The following is a 12,503-nucleotide window of genomic DNA, read 5'->3' as shown; positions in this document are numbered from 1 at the left end:
AGTTGCCATTTGATGTCGATTAGAGCTTGTTAAGGTCCTAATTGATGACCCAATTCATGTCATCACTTTTCCAGTTGCGATCTTTACCAAACTCACCCAACAAACTCGATGTTGGGTAAACCCAAAATGGACACCAGAGTGGGTGCTTTGTGAGTTGAACTGGCAGGTTCGCCAAACAAGCTCCAAGTTGGATACTGGGCTCCAACATCTCAGGCACGCTCCATGGACACTAGTCACATGGATCCCATGTCCACCACTCCCTCAGAGCTGTACACACATGTGCCCACTCCATAATGTTCCATGCATGGAGTTAAGAGTGCTGACATGGATCGCAGAGTTGACCTCCAGTTCCAAATGTTGCTGCCCTGTGTGGACCTCAGAGATCTGTGCTGAAGAAACAAATTACAAGGGAATGCTGCCTATATCCACAGATGTTATCATCAGACATGTACCAGCCTCTATGAACCTTTATGAGACAATTCTGATCCACTTACAGGGCATTTCTGCACTTCCATGCTGTTGGGACAACTATCATTATAATGCTGCTGTAAGGAGACTGCATTCAGGAAACCTGTAGCCAGCTCATGGAGTGCAACAGGCTGCATCTCCTGGACCTCACTCACTCTAGGCCTCCTTCGATGCTCACAGCAAGTCTGCCTTGCACTGGCTTGCCTTGCCTTTTTGTGCTTTGACCCCTCAGCCAGAGATAATGAGGCCATATTACTGCTATCTTTTTGTGGGAGAAAGTGAGGACTGCAGATGCTGGAGATCAGAGTCGAGAGTGTGCTGCTGGAAAAGCACAGCAGGTCAGGCAGCATTCTAGGAGCTGGAGTATCGACATTTCGGGCATACGCCCTGATGAAGGGATGCTGCCTGACCTGCTCTGCTTTTCCAGCACTGCACTCTCAACTGCTGTCTTTTTGTGCTATTTAGTGCTAACACAAAGCTGGGAGGTTTGTCGTGGATGGCAGCAAATTTCAGTCAAGTCGAGAGGATAATGTTAGCTATTGGGAGCAGTAAGTTGAGGGCAGCTTCTGATAACCTCCATCCAGAGCCAGCTCAGGGCATTTCATAGTCAGGACACTGACCTCATAAGGGTTAAGGAGCTGGGAGCTGTTTACCTCCTGGCATGATAGAATGGGCAATGAACATGGGTGGCACAGCTGTTACAGTTGGAGCAGGCGGGAGAGTCCCAAGTGAGTGAGTACAGTGTAGAGGAGTTGCAGGTTTATGTTGTTATGGGTTTGGGGTGGGGGTGAGGGTGAGGGCAAGTGGCAAAGATGTTACTGGATACAGTGAGAGTAATGGAGCATAAGTCTCATTGGGAGATGAGTACAGTCATAGGGATAGAATGATTATGAGATATTGGATAGAAGATGGTGGTACCTATGCGAATGGAGTGGAAGTCATTAAGGTTTTGTTTTTCCAAAATTGCAGATGGCTGAGAGAGTGCTTTAACTCAAGCTCAGACCACCTTGGCATATTCTGGTGTCATGGCCTCCACTGTTGGACATGGGGAAGGGAAGATCTGCATCACCCCATCCAGCAGGAAATCCAGGTGCGTGCCTGAAAAGGGTTGTATGACATTCCCTGGTCTGCCATGTCTGGGACATACACCAGGGACTGTGCAGGGCAGTTCCTGACTGACAGAGTGCACAATGGCCTTTTAAAAATGATGTATGTGCCAGATACACTGGTCACATTTGGGGTATCATGTGACTGGCGAATCAGTCCGTGAACACTGCAGAGTGCCATCGGGTACAAATCAAACATGATCCATGCTACAGAGCCATGAACAGCATTTAACACAGCAACAACCTCATGGTATTATCACTGGGCTGTTAGTCCAGGGACCTACATAATGTCCTGGGATCCAGGTTCAAATCCTGCCACTACAGATAGTGGAATTTGAATTCAACTTTAGAAATCTGGAATTAAAAGTCTAACGATGACTATGAATCCATTGCTGACTGTCAGGAACAACTGATCTGGTGCACTAATGTCCTTTAAGGAAGGAAACTGCCATCCTTACCTGGTCTGGCCTACGTGTGACTCCAGACCCCAGCATTGTGCTTGACACTGAACTGGCCTCTGGGCAATTAAGGATGGGCAATAGGTGTTGGTGCAGCCAGTGACACTGTCGTCTCACGAATGAATAAAAGAAGAGTTTGCTCGGGCTTGGCAAGAAAACTTGCTCAGCGTTGAAGTGAGGGCCCCCTGACCACCACCCTCCACTCCCAAACTCATCACAAATTGTACTTTGTCAAAAAAAATGATAAGATTAAGCCCTGCCTCCCCACTGTTGAAAATAAGATGATTTTCTTGATCCTCCAAAATTTGTACTTAGCTTCCTCAATCTTCCCTTCATCTTAAAATCCTTGAACCTTTCAAAACTAAAGCTCTTTGACATTATTTCTATTCTTTCCAGTCTTGGTGCTGCCTACGTGTGGTATTTGTTAACACTGAAAGGGTGTGTGTATGTTTGTTTGTGCAGAGAACATTTGGCAGGGGCAGAGAATACACAAGAGTCTCTCTGTGGAGCCTGACTGAACTTCAGTAATTCATCCCACACATCCATTCCAGGGTCCTCACAGAGCAGTGACTTAAACCAGGAGCCAGTGTTCTGCTGTGAGTGACTGGGAGATGGTTTCTCATAACCCAGCCCTCTGCTTGATTATTCCCATTGCATCTTCTCAAGCTCAAGATGACAACTCATCACTACCACCTTCACAGGAGCAGCAGGAATGGCAAACAAATGCTGACCTTGTTAGTGACAGTCTCATCCTCAGGGTGTGTAGTTAGATAGAATGTACAGCACGAAAACAAGATATTCAGCACATCTAGTCTGTTGTACTTTCCTCATTCCTGAAGAAGGGCTGATGCCCGAAACGTCGATTCTCCTGTTCCTCGGATGCTGCCTGACCTGCTGCGCTTTTCCAGCAACACATTTTCAGCTCTGATCTCCAGCATCTGCAGTCCTCACTTTCTCCTGTTGTACAGAAATCTCAATTATCCAATAAATCTCACCTCCACCATTCAGCATAGTTTTTTATTCCATTTTCCTTCACATACTCATCTAAATTTCCTTTGTAAAGATTTTAACTTAGGCAGTTCACTTTTAAATATTTCCTGAGTAAATGCTCTTTTCCTTATTCCTCCATGTGATCAGATCAGCAGCTATTTTGTGTTATGATTCCCAGTATTGGATATTCCCACACATAGGAACATATGAACATTCAGTTCATGAGGTGAAGCAGTTGTGTTGTCATATATTTCACTGGGCTAGTAACTCAGAACCTCAGGCTAATGGACGAGGACATGGGGTTGAATCCCACCATAGCAGATGGTGAAATTTGAATTCAGTAAAAATCTGGAATAAAAGCCACTCTAATAGCAACCAAATAACTATTGTTGATTCTTGTTAAAACTCAACTGGTTTGCTGATGTCCTCACCTGGTCTGGCCTATGTGTCACTGTAGATCCATAACAATTTAAGTGACTCTTAGCCAACCTGTGGGCAATAAGGGACAGGCAATACATGCTGACCTAGCCAGTGACCACATCCTACAAATTAATTTTAAAAATCCAACCTATTGTGGATTTTATTTCCTCAAAAGTAGATTAAGAGGTAATCTTACAGAGGGTTTAAGATAATGAAAAGTGCTGATGAGGTAGAGGGAGAGAAATTATTTCCTCTGGTTGGAGGTGGGGGGTGAGAATGAGGCTAGCGTTGAGAAAAAAGCATAACTTTGAAATTAGAACCAGGTGACTCAAGGATGATGACAGTGAAGACTTTGCTTACACGAACGGTAGTGGAACTTTGGGGCTGTTTCCCAAAAAAAAGACACTGGGCTATGTCAAAAGTGTTTAAATTGACAAATGAGATTGATAGACTCTTGTTAGGCAATAGGATTAGGAGTTCCTGAATCAAGGAGGCGAAATGGAGTTAAGGTACAGATCAGCCATGATCTAAATGAAGGTCAGAACATCCTCGATGGATTGCAAAGACTCATACATAACAACTTTCAGACAATGCCCTGGGATACAAGTTGGGGGAGCAAGACTGTAAACTAGAGCAAAGAGAGGCATTAGATAATATATTGTCACAGAGCTAACTTGCGAGGTGTCTTGAAAGGGGTAATTATGGGAACAAGGAAGACATGATTAAAAAGGGAACACTGTGGGTGATGTATCTGATGACTCAAACACTAATGACGGAGCTGAGGGAAAGAAGAATGAGGACTTGCATCGAGAACAATGGAATAAACGATAGACCTTGGTCAAAAGAATGAAGTTTGGGAAGAAGAGTTGGAGAACTATGAGAATGAGTAATTGAGAAATGTAAATCACTAAATAAAGTGATGCAGTCTTACAGAAACTTTGAAACTCTGAAACTTCCGCAAGCTCACTTTTTGACCTGTCTCAGGAATTAATGAAGTATTCAGAGGAATTCCTAATCTATCAGGCTCTATGTAGCTGTCGAGAGGAGTTGTAAGATAAACTATCTTCCAACTGCTGTTAACAAGAGTGGAAAACAGCACGTCACAGACTGGTACAACTCCTGGGACTAAACAACATCTGGTCGTATAAAAGAGTTGAGCATTAGCAAAAGTATCCCAGCGTCCATACTGAGGTCAGGTCCTAATCACAAATCAGGTTTAACTCTTGATATTTTACACTAAAATCATCTCAGCGTTCACATTTTTTCCCCAGCCAGACCCCCTTGAACTCAATTAAAACACAGATGCCAGGTGCAGTTCACATTTAAATGTCCATCACATTCTTCTAGCTTGTTTCGCTGTTTAACAAGTTTTGAGTGAATTTTACTGTTTTTAAAAGTGACACAAAGAATGTGGTAAAGGGAGGTATACTGAATAGTGCAGGTGACTTCAGGCGATATGTAGACATAGAGAGAGAGAAAGAGACTGGGAGAGTTTTGACAGCACGATAGCACAAAGAAGGTGACAAGTGAATTGTCAGCTCAAAAATATCCCTTTGAATGTTATCTCCATTAATTTCAATAAAAAGAAAACTAGCGAGATATAAAATGGATGGATGCATAATTATCATTTTACATTATTGTACAAATGTCAACATTTACCCCACAAAATGCAAAACAAAAAAGAGAATGAGAAATAGAGGCTGAGACAGATACAGAAAAATAAACAATACAGGCTGAGTGTTTAGCTATGCCAGAAAGGAGTTAAGGTGACAGTAAACAGCTCTGTGAATATTGGCGTCAGGACGCCTGGGAAACTTTAACACCCCAGGGTCTCGTCTGGCTGGTTCCTGAAGGAACCCGGGGAAATGGGAGTCAGATGATCTTCCTAACCTCCCATTAGATAGTGGAGTGGAGCTTGGACACACACCTTATTGATTGGTAGCCAACTGAGTCAAAGTTACCACAAAGCAATTTGAAATCTTTTAAAACTTGGTGATGTTTGTGCAAGAGAGAGATGGATCTCCACATCCAATCAGAGCTTTCGTGTATCCAGTACCAAGGTTCAGCAAACAGTGCAGGAAAATAATCAAATTACAGTGAAATGTAAAACATCCCCAGGCAATATTGATCTCTTAATTAGCATTATGAAAACCCAACTTGTAGCCATGAACAAATTGATTTTTTTTGTGGGAGTTATCTGCTGCAATCCTGACAGGACAGCATGACGATTTTGACTGTAAAATGTTTGGGATGTACTGAAGCTGTGAAGGACACCATATAAATATAAATCTCTCTTTTCCTTTGTATTTTGTAAGTATACTTCAGTCAATCATGGCTTAGTTTTGAGAAGTTCATTCCAATAGGCAGACATGTTGTTTAACTGTGTATTTAAATTTCACCTGCAGATGCCTACCATTCTAAGACATTGCCTATACATTTGAAAGAACAGAAATAAAACAGACTGCAGATGTTTAAAACAAAACTACATTGGTTCAGATAGCAATAAGACACAGCAAATAGTACAAAAGCTAATAGAACATTATGGTTTACTGCGAGGGAAGTTAAATGCAAGATTAGGGAAGTTATGCTTCAGTTATACAAGATATTGGTGAAACCTCACCTTGTGTACTGTGTACAGTTCTGGTCACCATACTTACACAAGGATGCTCATGCACTGGAAGCAATTCAGAGGTAGTTTACTGCACCCATACATGGATTGAGCAGATTGCCTTTAAAGGAACGAGTAGACAATGTTGTCTGGAAAGTAGAAAAGTTGAGAGTGTGGTGCTGGAAAAGCAGGTCAGACAGCATCCGAGGAGCAGGAGAATCAATGTTTCTGGCATAAGCCCTTCATCATTGGTAAATCCAGAACAAGGGAACATAAATAGGTGTCATGAATGGAAATAAAGAACAGGGAGATTTTTCACAGAGCAGTGAGAATATGGACCTCACTGCTTAAAAGAGTGGGTGGAGCAGAGATCAGCATACACTTCATAAAGGGGACTGATGTATACTCAGGGGAGGACAAACAGGGTGGGAAGTGTAATGAGAGTGGGATAAATTGATACAGAGTATTGGGCATTCATCTATATGGATTGTTCAAATGGACTCTGTGTATAGAAGCTTATGGAAGTCTAGAAGCATGGCTGTAAGGGTGTAGAGGTTAAACATACTCATGGGGGAAAAAGAGGACTGCAAATGCTGGAGATCAGAATCAAAACGCGTGGTGCTGGAAAAGCACAGCTGGTCAGGCAGCATCCAAGCAGCAGGAGAGTTGACGTTTCAAGCACATAACATTTAAGAAGTATTTAAGTGTGCACTTGCAATTCCAAGGCATACAGGGCTATGGTTTAGCTGGAAAATGGGATTAGAACAATTAGGTGGTCATTTTTGACCAGCATGGATATGATAGGTCAAAGGGCCATTTTCTGCTTTATAGTCTATGGAATAAAACTTGGGCAGAAACTGGATAGCACAGCAGTCTCGGAGAGGGTGGGACAGTGGGTGGGGGGTGCGGTGGGGTGAGGTGGAGGTGAGGTGGTTCAGGGTGGAAATGTTTCTTTCAGCAAAGTTCCCTATTGGAAGATGATGTGTATGGTGATGTGTGAGAGTTAGGTTAGGATGCATTGTAATAACCTGCTGATAACCAGTCACAGCTGTGGAGGAGAGATCAAGCCTTCATGGGGAGTGCAAGCCCTTGTGGGAAACCCAGCGTGGAACATCTGCAGGACCATTGTGGAAGAAGGACTGTAATACTGAACTTTTAACTTATTTCTCCACTTTTCTACTTTGTACCTAAGATTTTGTACCTACGCACCTTTGTACCAAGATGGGACTTGGTACACTTTTCACTGTACTCCTGTGTCCCTGTACTTGAGCCTACATGACAATATAATCTAATTCTAATACTAGCTAATTGAGCACAGCACTGGAGGGTTACTAGGCCCAGAGAATATTTGAGGCATTTTGAGGAGAAGTGGGAAAATGGAATTAATGGGAACTTTTGTCCCTGAAACCAGTCATTTTGGTGTAGTGACTGCATCAGAGTCGAAAAGTGTAGTGCTGGAAAAAGCACAACAGGTCAGGCAGCATCTGAGGAACAGAAGAGTCGACATTCAGGCAAAAAACCCTTCATCGGGAATGTGGGGTGGAGGGGAAGGTGGTTAAGAGATAAATAGGGGAGGTGGGGTGGGCTTGGGAGGAAGATAGGTGGGATGACGATAGGTCGATGCAGGTGGGAAGTAATTGTAATAGATCAATGGGGCAGGTGGAGCAGATAGGTGAGAAGGAAGATGGACAGGTAGGACAGGTCAAGAGGGTGGTGTCAAGTTGGAGGATTGGATCGAGGATGAGATGGGGGAGGGGAGATGAGGAAACTGGTGAAGTCGACATTGATGCCGGGTAGTTGTAGAGTTCTGAGGTGGAGGATGAAGCGTTTTTACTCCAGGTGTCGGGTGGCTTGGATTTGGCAGTGGAGGAGGCTCAGGATTTGCATGCCCTTGGGGGACTGGGTGGGGAGTTGAAATGGTTGGCCATCGGGCAGTGGGGTTATTTGGTGCATGTGTCCCAGAGATGTTCCCTGAACTGCTCCATACATTGGTGCTCGGTCTCCCCAATGTAGAAGAGATCACATTGCGAGCAATGGATACAGTAAACAAGGTGAGAGGTTGTGCATCTGCCAGATTTGAAATGATTTTTTATGGCCTTGGATGGAGGTGAGGGGGGATGTGGGCCGAGGTTTCCCACCTCGTGTTGTGGTGAGGGAAGGTGCCAGCTGTAGAGGTGGATTGGTGGAGAGCGTGGACCTAATGAAGGAGTTGTGAAAGAAATGGTCTCTGTGTAAAACTGATAGATGTGGGGAGGGAAATATATTTTTGGTGGGACTCCGACTGTAGGTAGTTAAAATGGCAGAGGATTATGCACTGTATCCAGAGATTCATAGGGTGGAAGGTGAGGAGCAGGGGGTTTCTATCCTTGTTGCAGTTGGAGCAATGGAGTTCAAGGGCATTGTTGGTCACGAGGGTGGGGTAGTTGTGGTCCCTGAAATAGGTGGCCATCTGGGATATCCTGGAGTGGAAGTGCTCCTCATGGGAGCAGACATGACAGAGATGGAGGAATTGGGATCGTGTTTTACAGTGAGGGGCATGTGGGAGTGGGAGGTGGTGTAGTCAAGGGAACTGTGGGAGTCGGTGGGTTTGAAATAGATTCTATGCTGAGTTGGTTGCTGGAATCAGAGACAGAGAGATCCAGGAAGGGGAGGGAAGTGTCCAAGATGGTCCATTGAACTTGAGGTCAGGGTGAAAGGTAGTAATTGCATCAGAAATGGAAGAATTTAGACAACACGTTTTAGTTGTTTCTTGAAACAGAACTTGAGTATTGTCGAATAAAATGATATACTGTTGAAGCCGTTTGCCTTGCATCAGGACAGATTCACAAGAATCATAAGTGAGGTGCTGGAAAAGCTCAGCAAGTCAGGCAGTATCCAAAGTGCAGGAGAATCGACATTTTGGGCATAAGCCCTTCATTAGCCCTTCCTGATGAAGGGCTTATGCCTGAAGCTTTGATTCTTCTGCTCCTTGGATGCTGCCTGACCTGCTGTGCTTTTCTAGCACCACACTCTCGACTCTGGTCTCCAGCATCTGAGTTCTCACTTTCTCCCAGGTGCACAAGAATATTAATCTTCATGGGAACAGCGAATAGTGTTGCATAATAAAAATCGTGTTGATTGGTTGGCAAGTCACAATACTTCAATCATTCAGATTCCACTTGCCAACCAATGAGCATCCTGTTTGCCATGCAGGATAAGGAATTGTTTCCTTTGAGATTTGATATTCTTGCTGATCTGTCCTGATGAGTGCAAAATGGAAAGTTCCAGCATCATGTTTCCTATATTATCTTTCCAAAAAGAAATCAAAGTTAAATGCCTGTTTAATTTTCTTTATTTGCCTTAATAAAATTTAGCTTTCACAAAAAAAATTTTGAAATCCTCAAAAAACACCTATTTTTCATTTATTTGAACAATTGTTTATATTAAATGTAATTGTCAAGGTTGTATTTGGGAAGATCACATTATTTCATTTCCTGTAAATCTGCTGCATGTTTTTCAGAATATGTATGTGTGTGTATATGTTTATATATATAAATATAAAAGAAAATGTTGGTCCAAACGTGGAGACTTTTGCTTAAAGTTGCTGAATGGTTCCAGCGCCTGGGCACAACTCCATCCCAGGAGATGAAAAACAACTTTCATCACTCATCCTACAAACAATCATTTCGTGCAGTCACAATTCAGCTGTTAATGTGCACAGACATCCCCTAATTTGATAATCTTATTTTGAAATTGTCACCTTGGTACAGTCAAGGATATTCTTATAGAATTGTGTCTGTGCTGGAGCAGGATATTGAAAAAGAAGTTTTACTTTGCCTCTAAATGTTAATTTTTATATTAGGTGACTGATACTGCCCAGAGAGTAACACGCTTACCTCACAACCAAAGTTGTGGGTTCTCGTCCCACTTCAGAAACTCGAGAATAAAATCAAGTCTGATACTTCCCGAGAAGTACTGAAGGAGTGCTTAATGTCATAAATGTCAACTTTTGGATGAGCCATTAAATCGAGGCTCTGTCCAAAGCCATTGTCTCTCCAACTGAATGAAGATCCCATGGCACCATTTTGAAGGGCAGGTATCTTTTTTCCAGTGTCTGACCAACATTTATCTTTCGAACACTAAAAACAGGTTGTCATAATCACATTGACGTTTATGAGTGCTTGCTGCTTCAAATTGTCTCGTCACAACTCTCATTTAGAACAGCAAATAGTTACAAATACTCAATTAGCTGTCAGGCACTTCAGGTTATCCCATGGAGATCTTTCTTTCTTACCTGTGAGACGTTAGATCTGGGTATGTGTGCTATCAACATTAGTGTGTGAAGACAGACCAACATTATGTCCATGACCTCTGAGTATAAATACTCCGCTAAAGGAAAGCACACCCCCAGCTCCCCCCAACCTACCCCACCTCCCTCAACCCCCAGTCCTCTTCAAGGCAATAAAATGTTGCATTCATCATCCCTTTTTCATTTATTTACTTCAACTGAAACTTTCAGACCAAAGCTGAACATCAGTTTTTGGAGTTAAATTAAGAAAATAAAACTTTTTAAATATGTTCCATATGGTTGAGCTAAAGACAGAATCTAGTTCAGTTCCCCAAAATATTAATGATTAAGACAAAATGTACTTCAGTGAAAATATTCTCTTTGCATTTTGGGGGAAGTTCTAAACCCCTACACTGTTGACTCCCTTGGTCCTTCTTTGGCCTTTTTGCAACTGTACAACCACTTGATGATCCGTGCATTTCGTTCAATGACGGATATTCCCAAAGAGACCTGCTCGTGAACTTCTTCCTCACAAAGGCCTTCACCATCTCTGCTTCCATGAGAGAATTCACTGCCGTCACTCTCAGTCATGCTGACATTCTGAATTCTGGGTGATATTGAGTCTGAAGGAGCAGGAGAGAGGTTGGACAGCCCAAGGTACTCTGCCACGTCTGGGTCAAGTCCACAGTAATTAAAAAACCTTTCTTCTTCCGACAAAGCAACAGAGTTACGCAGCAAGTGGTCCAGGTTTGGATGTTGCAAAGTCCCGCTTCTTAAGGCTGTTTGGCTATTCGCTTCAGAAAGGTTACTTGGCAGGTTGAGAGTTCTGGTTAAGCAAAGGTTTGGAGAAACTGAGTCAGGAATTTCCTTGTTAGTAAAGTGTTTGGTACAAAGATTTTCAACCTCTCTTGCTTCACAGTCATTGAGATGACTAATGCGTGACATGACAGGGGAATTGCCTTCAGAGAAAGACCTACTGCCCTCCTTCAGGATGATCTTTGGCAATTCGAGGGAGCTCACCTGTTTGTCCCTGGTGGACCCCTGAAAAAGGCGTCGGATGAAGTTATAGCCTCTGGAGTTCTCGCTGCTGCCTGTCTTGCAGTCACGTTTTTGCCGGTAAATGATTAAGGAGTCTGGCCTCATGACTCTCTTGGAGGTGGTCCTCCTTGTGACCACTGGATTGTGGGATGGTTTGTCCACAAAAACATTTCTAATGTTGTTGAGCTGTTCCAAATTGGCATTCTCTTTTCTGGCATCAAAATCATGGCACAGACTTCTTGCCTCATCTGATCTGACCCAATTTTGAGCAGAAGGCTGTGGCGTTACAGAAGGGCTGACAATTGTCTCTTGCTTGGCGTTCATCACTCTCTGGCTCTTGACATACTTAGGCTTGTCTGCTTCAAGTCTCTCAACAGCACTCGGTGCCCGGCCCCTGTTCCCACTTTCCATTTGTCTGCGTAGATACTCAGGGCCTTTGTTTAGCAGCCTGAGAGGGGAGGGGGAGCTAACTGGAGTGACTGGCTTCATTCTCCACACTTCACTTGTGGTTTAGGACAATGAGACAAGTCCAGAGCTCAATCCAGCAGCAACTTTCAAATCAACTCTCCCATATCCGAACCAGTGAAATCAGGTCACCTGAGACTTTAGCGTTGTTTAGTTTTGATAGGGCTTAGGAACACAGACTCCTCAATGATTTCTTCACTGCGGAAAATCAGCAAGAGACAGGAGAAAAGGCTTTCAGAGTGCATCCATTAATGCACTCTACTCTCAACTGGAATGCTTCACTGAACTTTCCTCTCAGCTTCACGCATCCTCCTGAAAAATAAATCAAAGTTTGCCGTGCATCAGTTCAAAGCCTCTGGACTCGATGCTAAAAAGCTATTTTGTCTTTCGGTGCTGACAGATCCAATGCACCAGCAATTCCAGAACTGAGCTGACACAGAGGGTCAGCTGGCTTAGCTTAAGGCAGCCAATACTCACAATGCACCAGGGAGAGACAGTCTCTGATCAAGACACACACTTACAGAACTCAGTGAGATGAATCCTGTGTGGCCAACGGAAATAATATGCATTTATATAGCACCTCTCACAATCTCACGACATCACAATGTATTTCATTACCAGTAGCAAACATTTATTAAAAAAATGTTACAGTTCTAACGTAGGGAAGTACAGCAGCCAATCAA

General features: G+C 43.3%; 1 protein-coding gene across 3 annotated transcripts in view; it reads right to left on the bottom strand.

Moving 5' to 3' along the window:
- Positions 1-12,503, bottom strand: part of LOC140453522 (protein FAM110C-like) — a 163,988-nt gene that overhangs the window by 106,498 nt on the left and 44,987 nt on the right. For 2 of the 3 annotated variants that reach the window (XM_072548269.1, XM_072548268.1), the window contains one exon: positions 10,504-12,132. In XM_072548269.1, coding sequence (XP_072404370.1) covers positions 10,726-11,844 — 1,119 coding nt within the window. In that variant the 5' untranslated portion in view covers positions 11,845-12,132 and the 3' untranslated portion in view covers positions 10,504-10,725. Of the gene's footprint in view, positions 1-2,763; positions 12,133-12,503 lie in introns of those variants that run through there. The other variant, XM_072548274.1, reaches the window with a different exon arrangement.

The sequence above is a fragment of the Chiloscyllium punctatum genome, chromosome 27 (assembly GCF_047496795.1).
Source record: "Chiloscyllium punctatum isolate Juve2018m chromosome 27, sChiPun1.3, whole genome shotgun sequence".
NCBI classification, from domain to species: Eukaryota; Metazoa; Chordata; class Chondrichthyes; order Orectolobiformes; family Hemiscylliidae; genus Chiloscyllium; species Chiloscyllium punctatum.
Note: the sequence above shows the minus strand (reverse complement) of the source record. Positions and strands in the feature narration are given on the sequence as shown.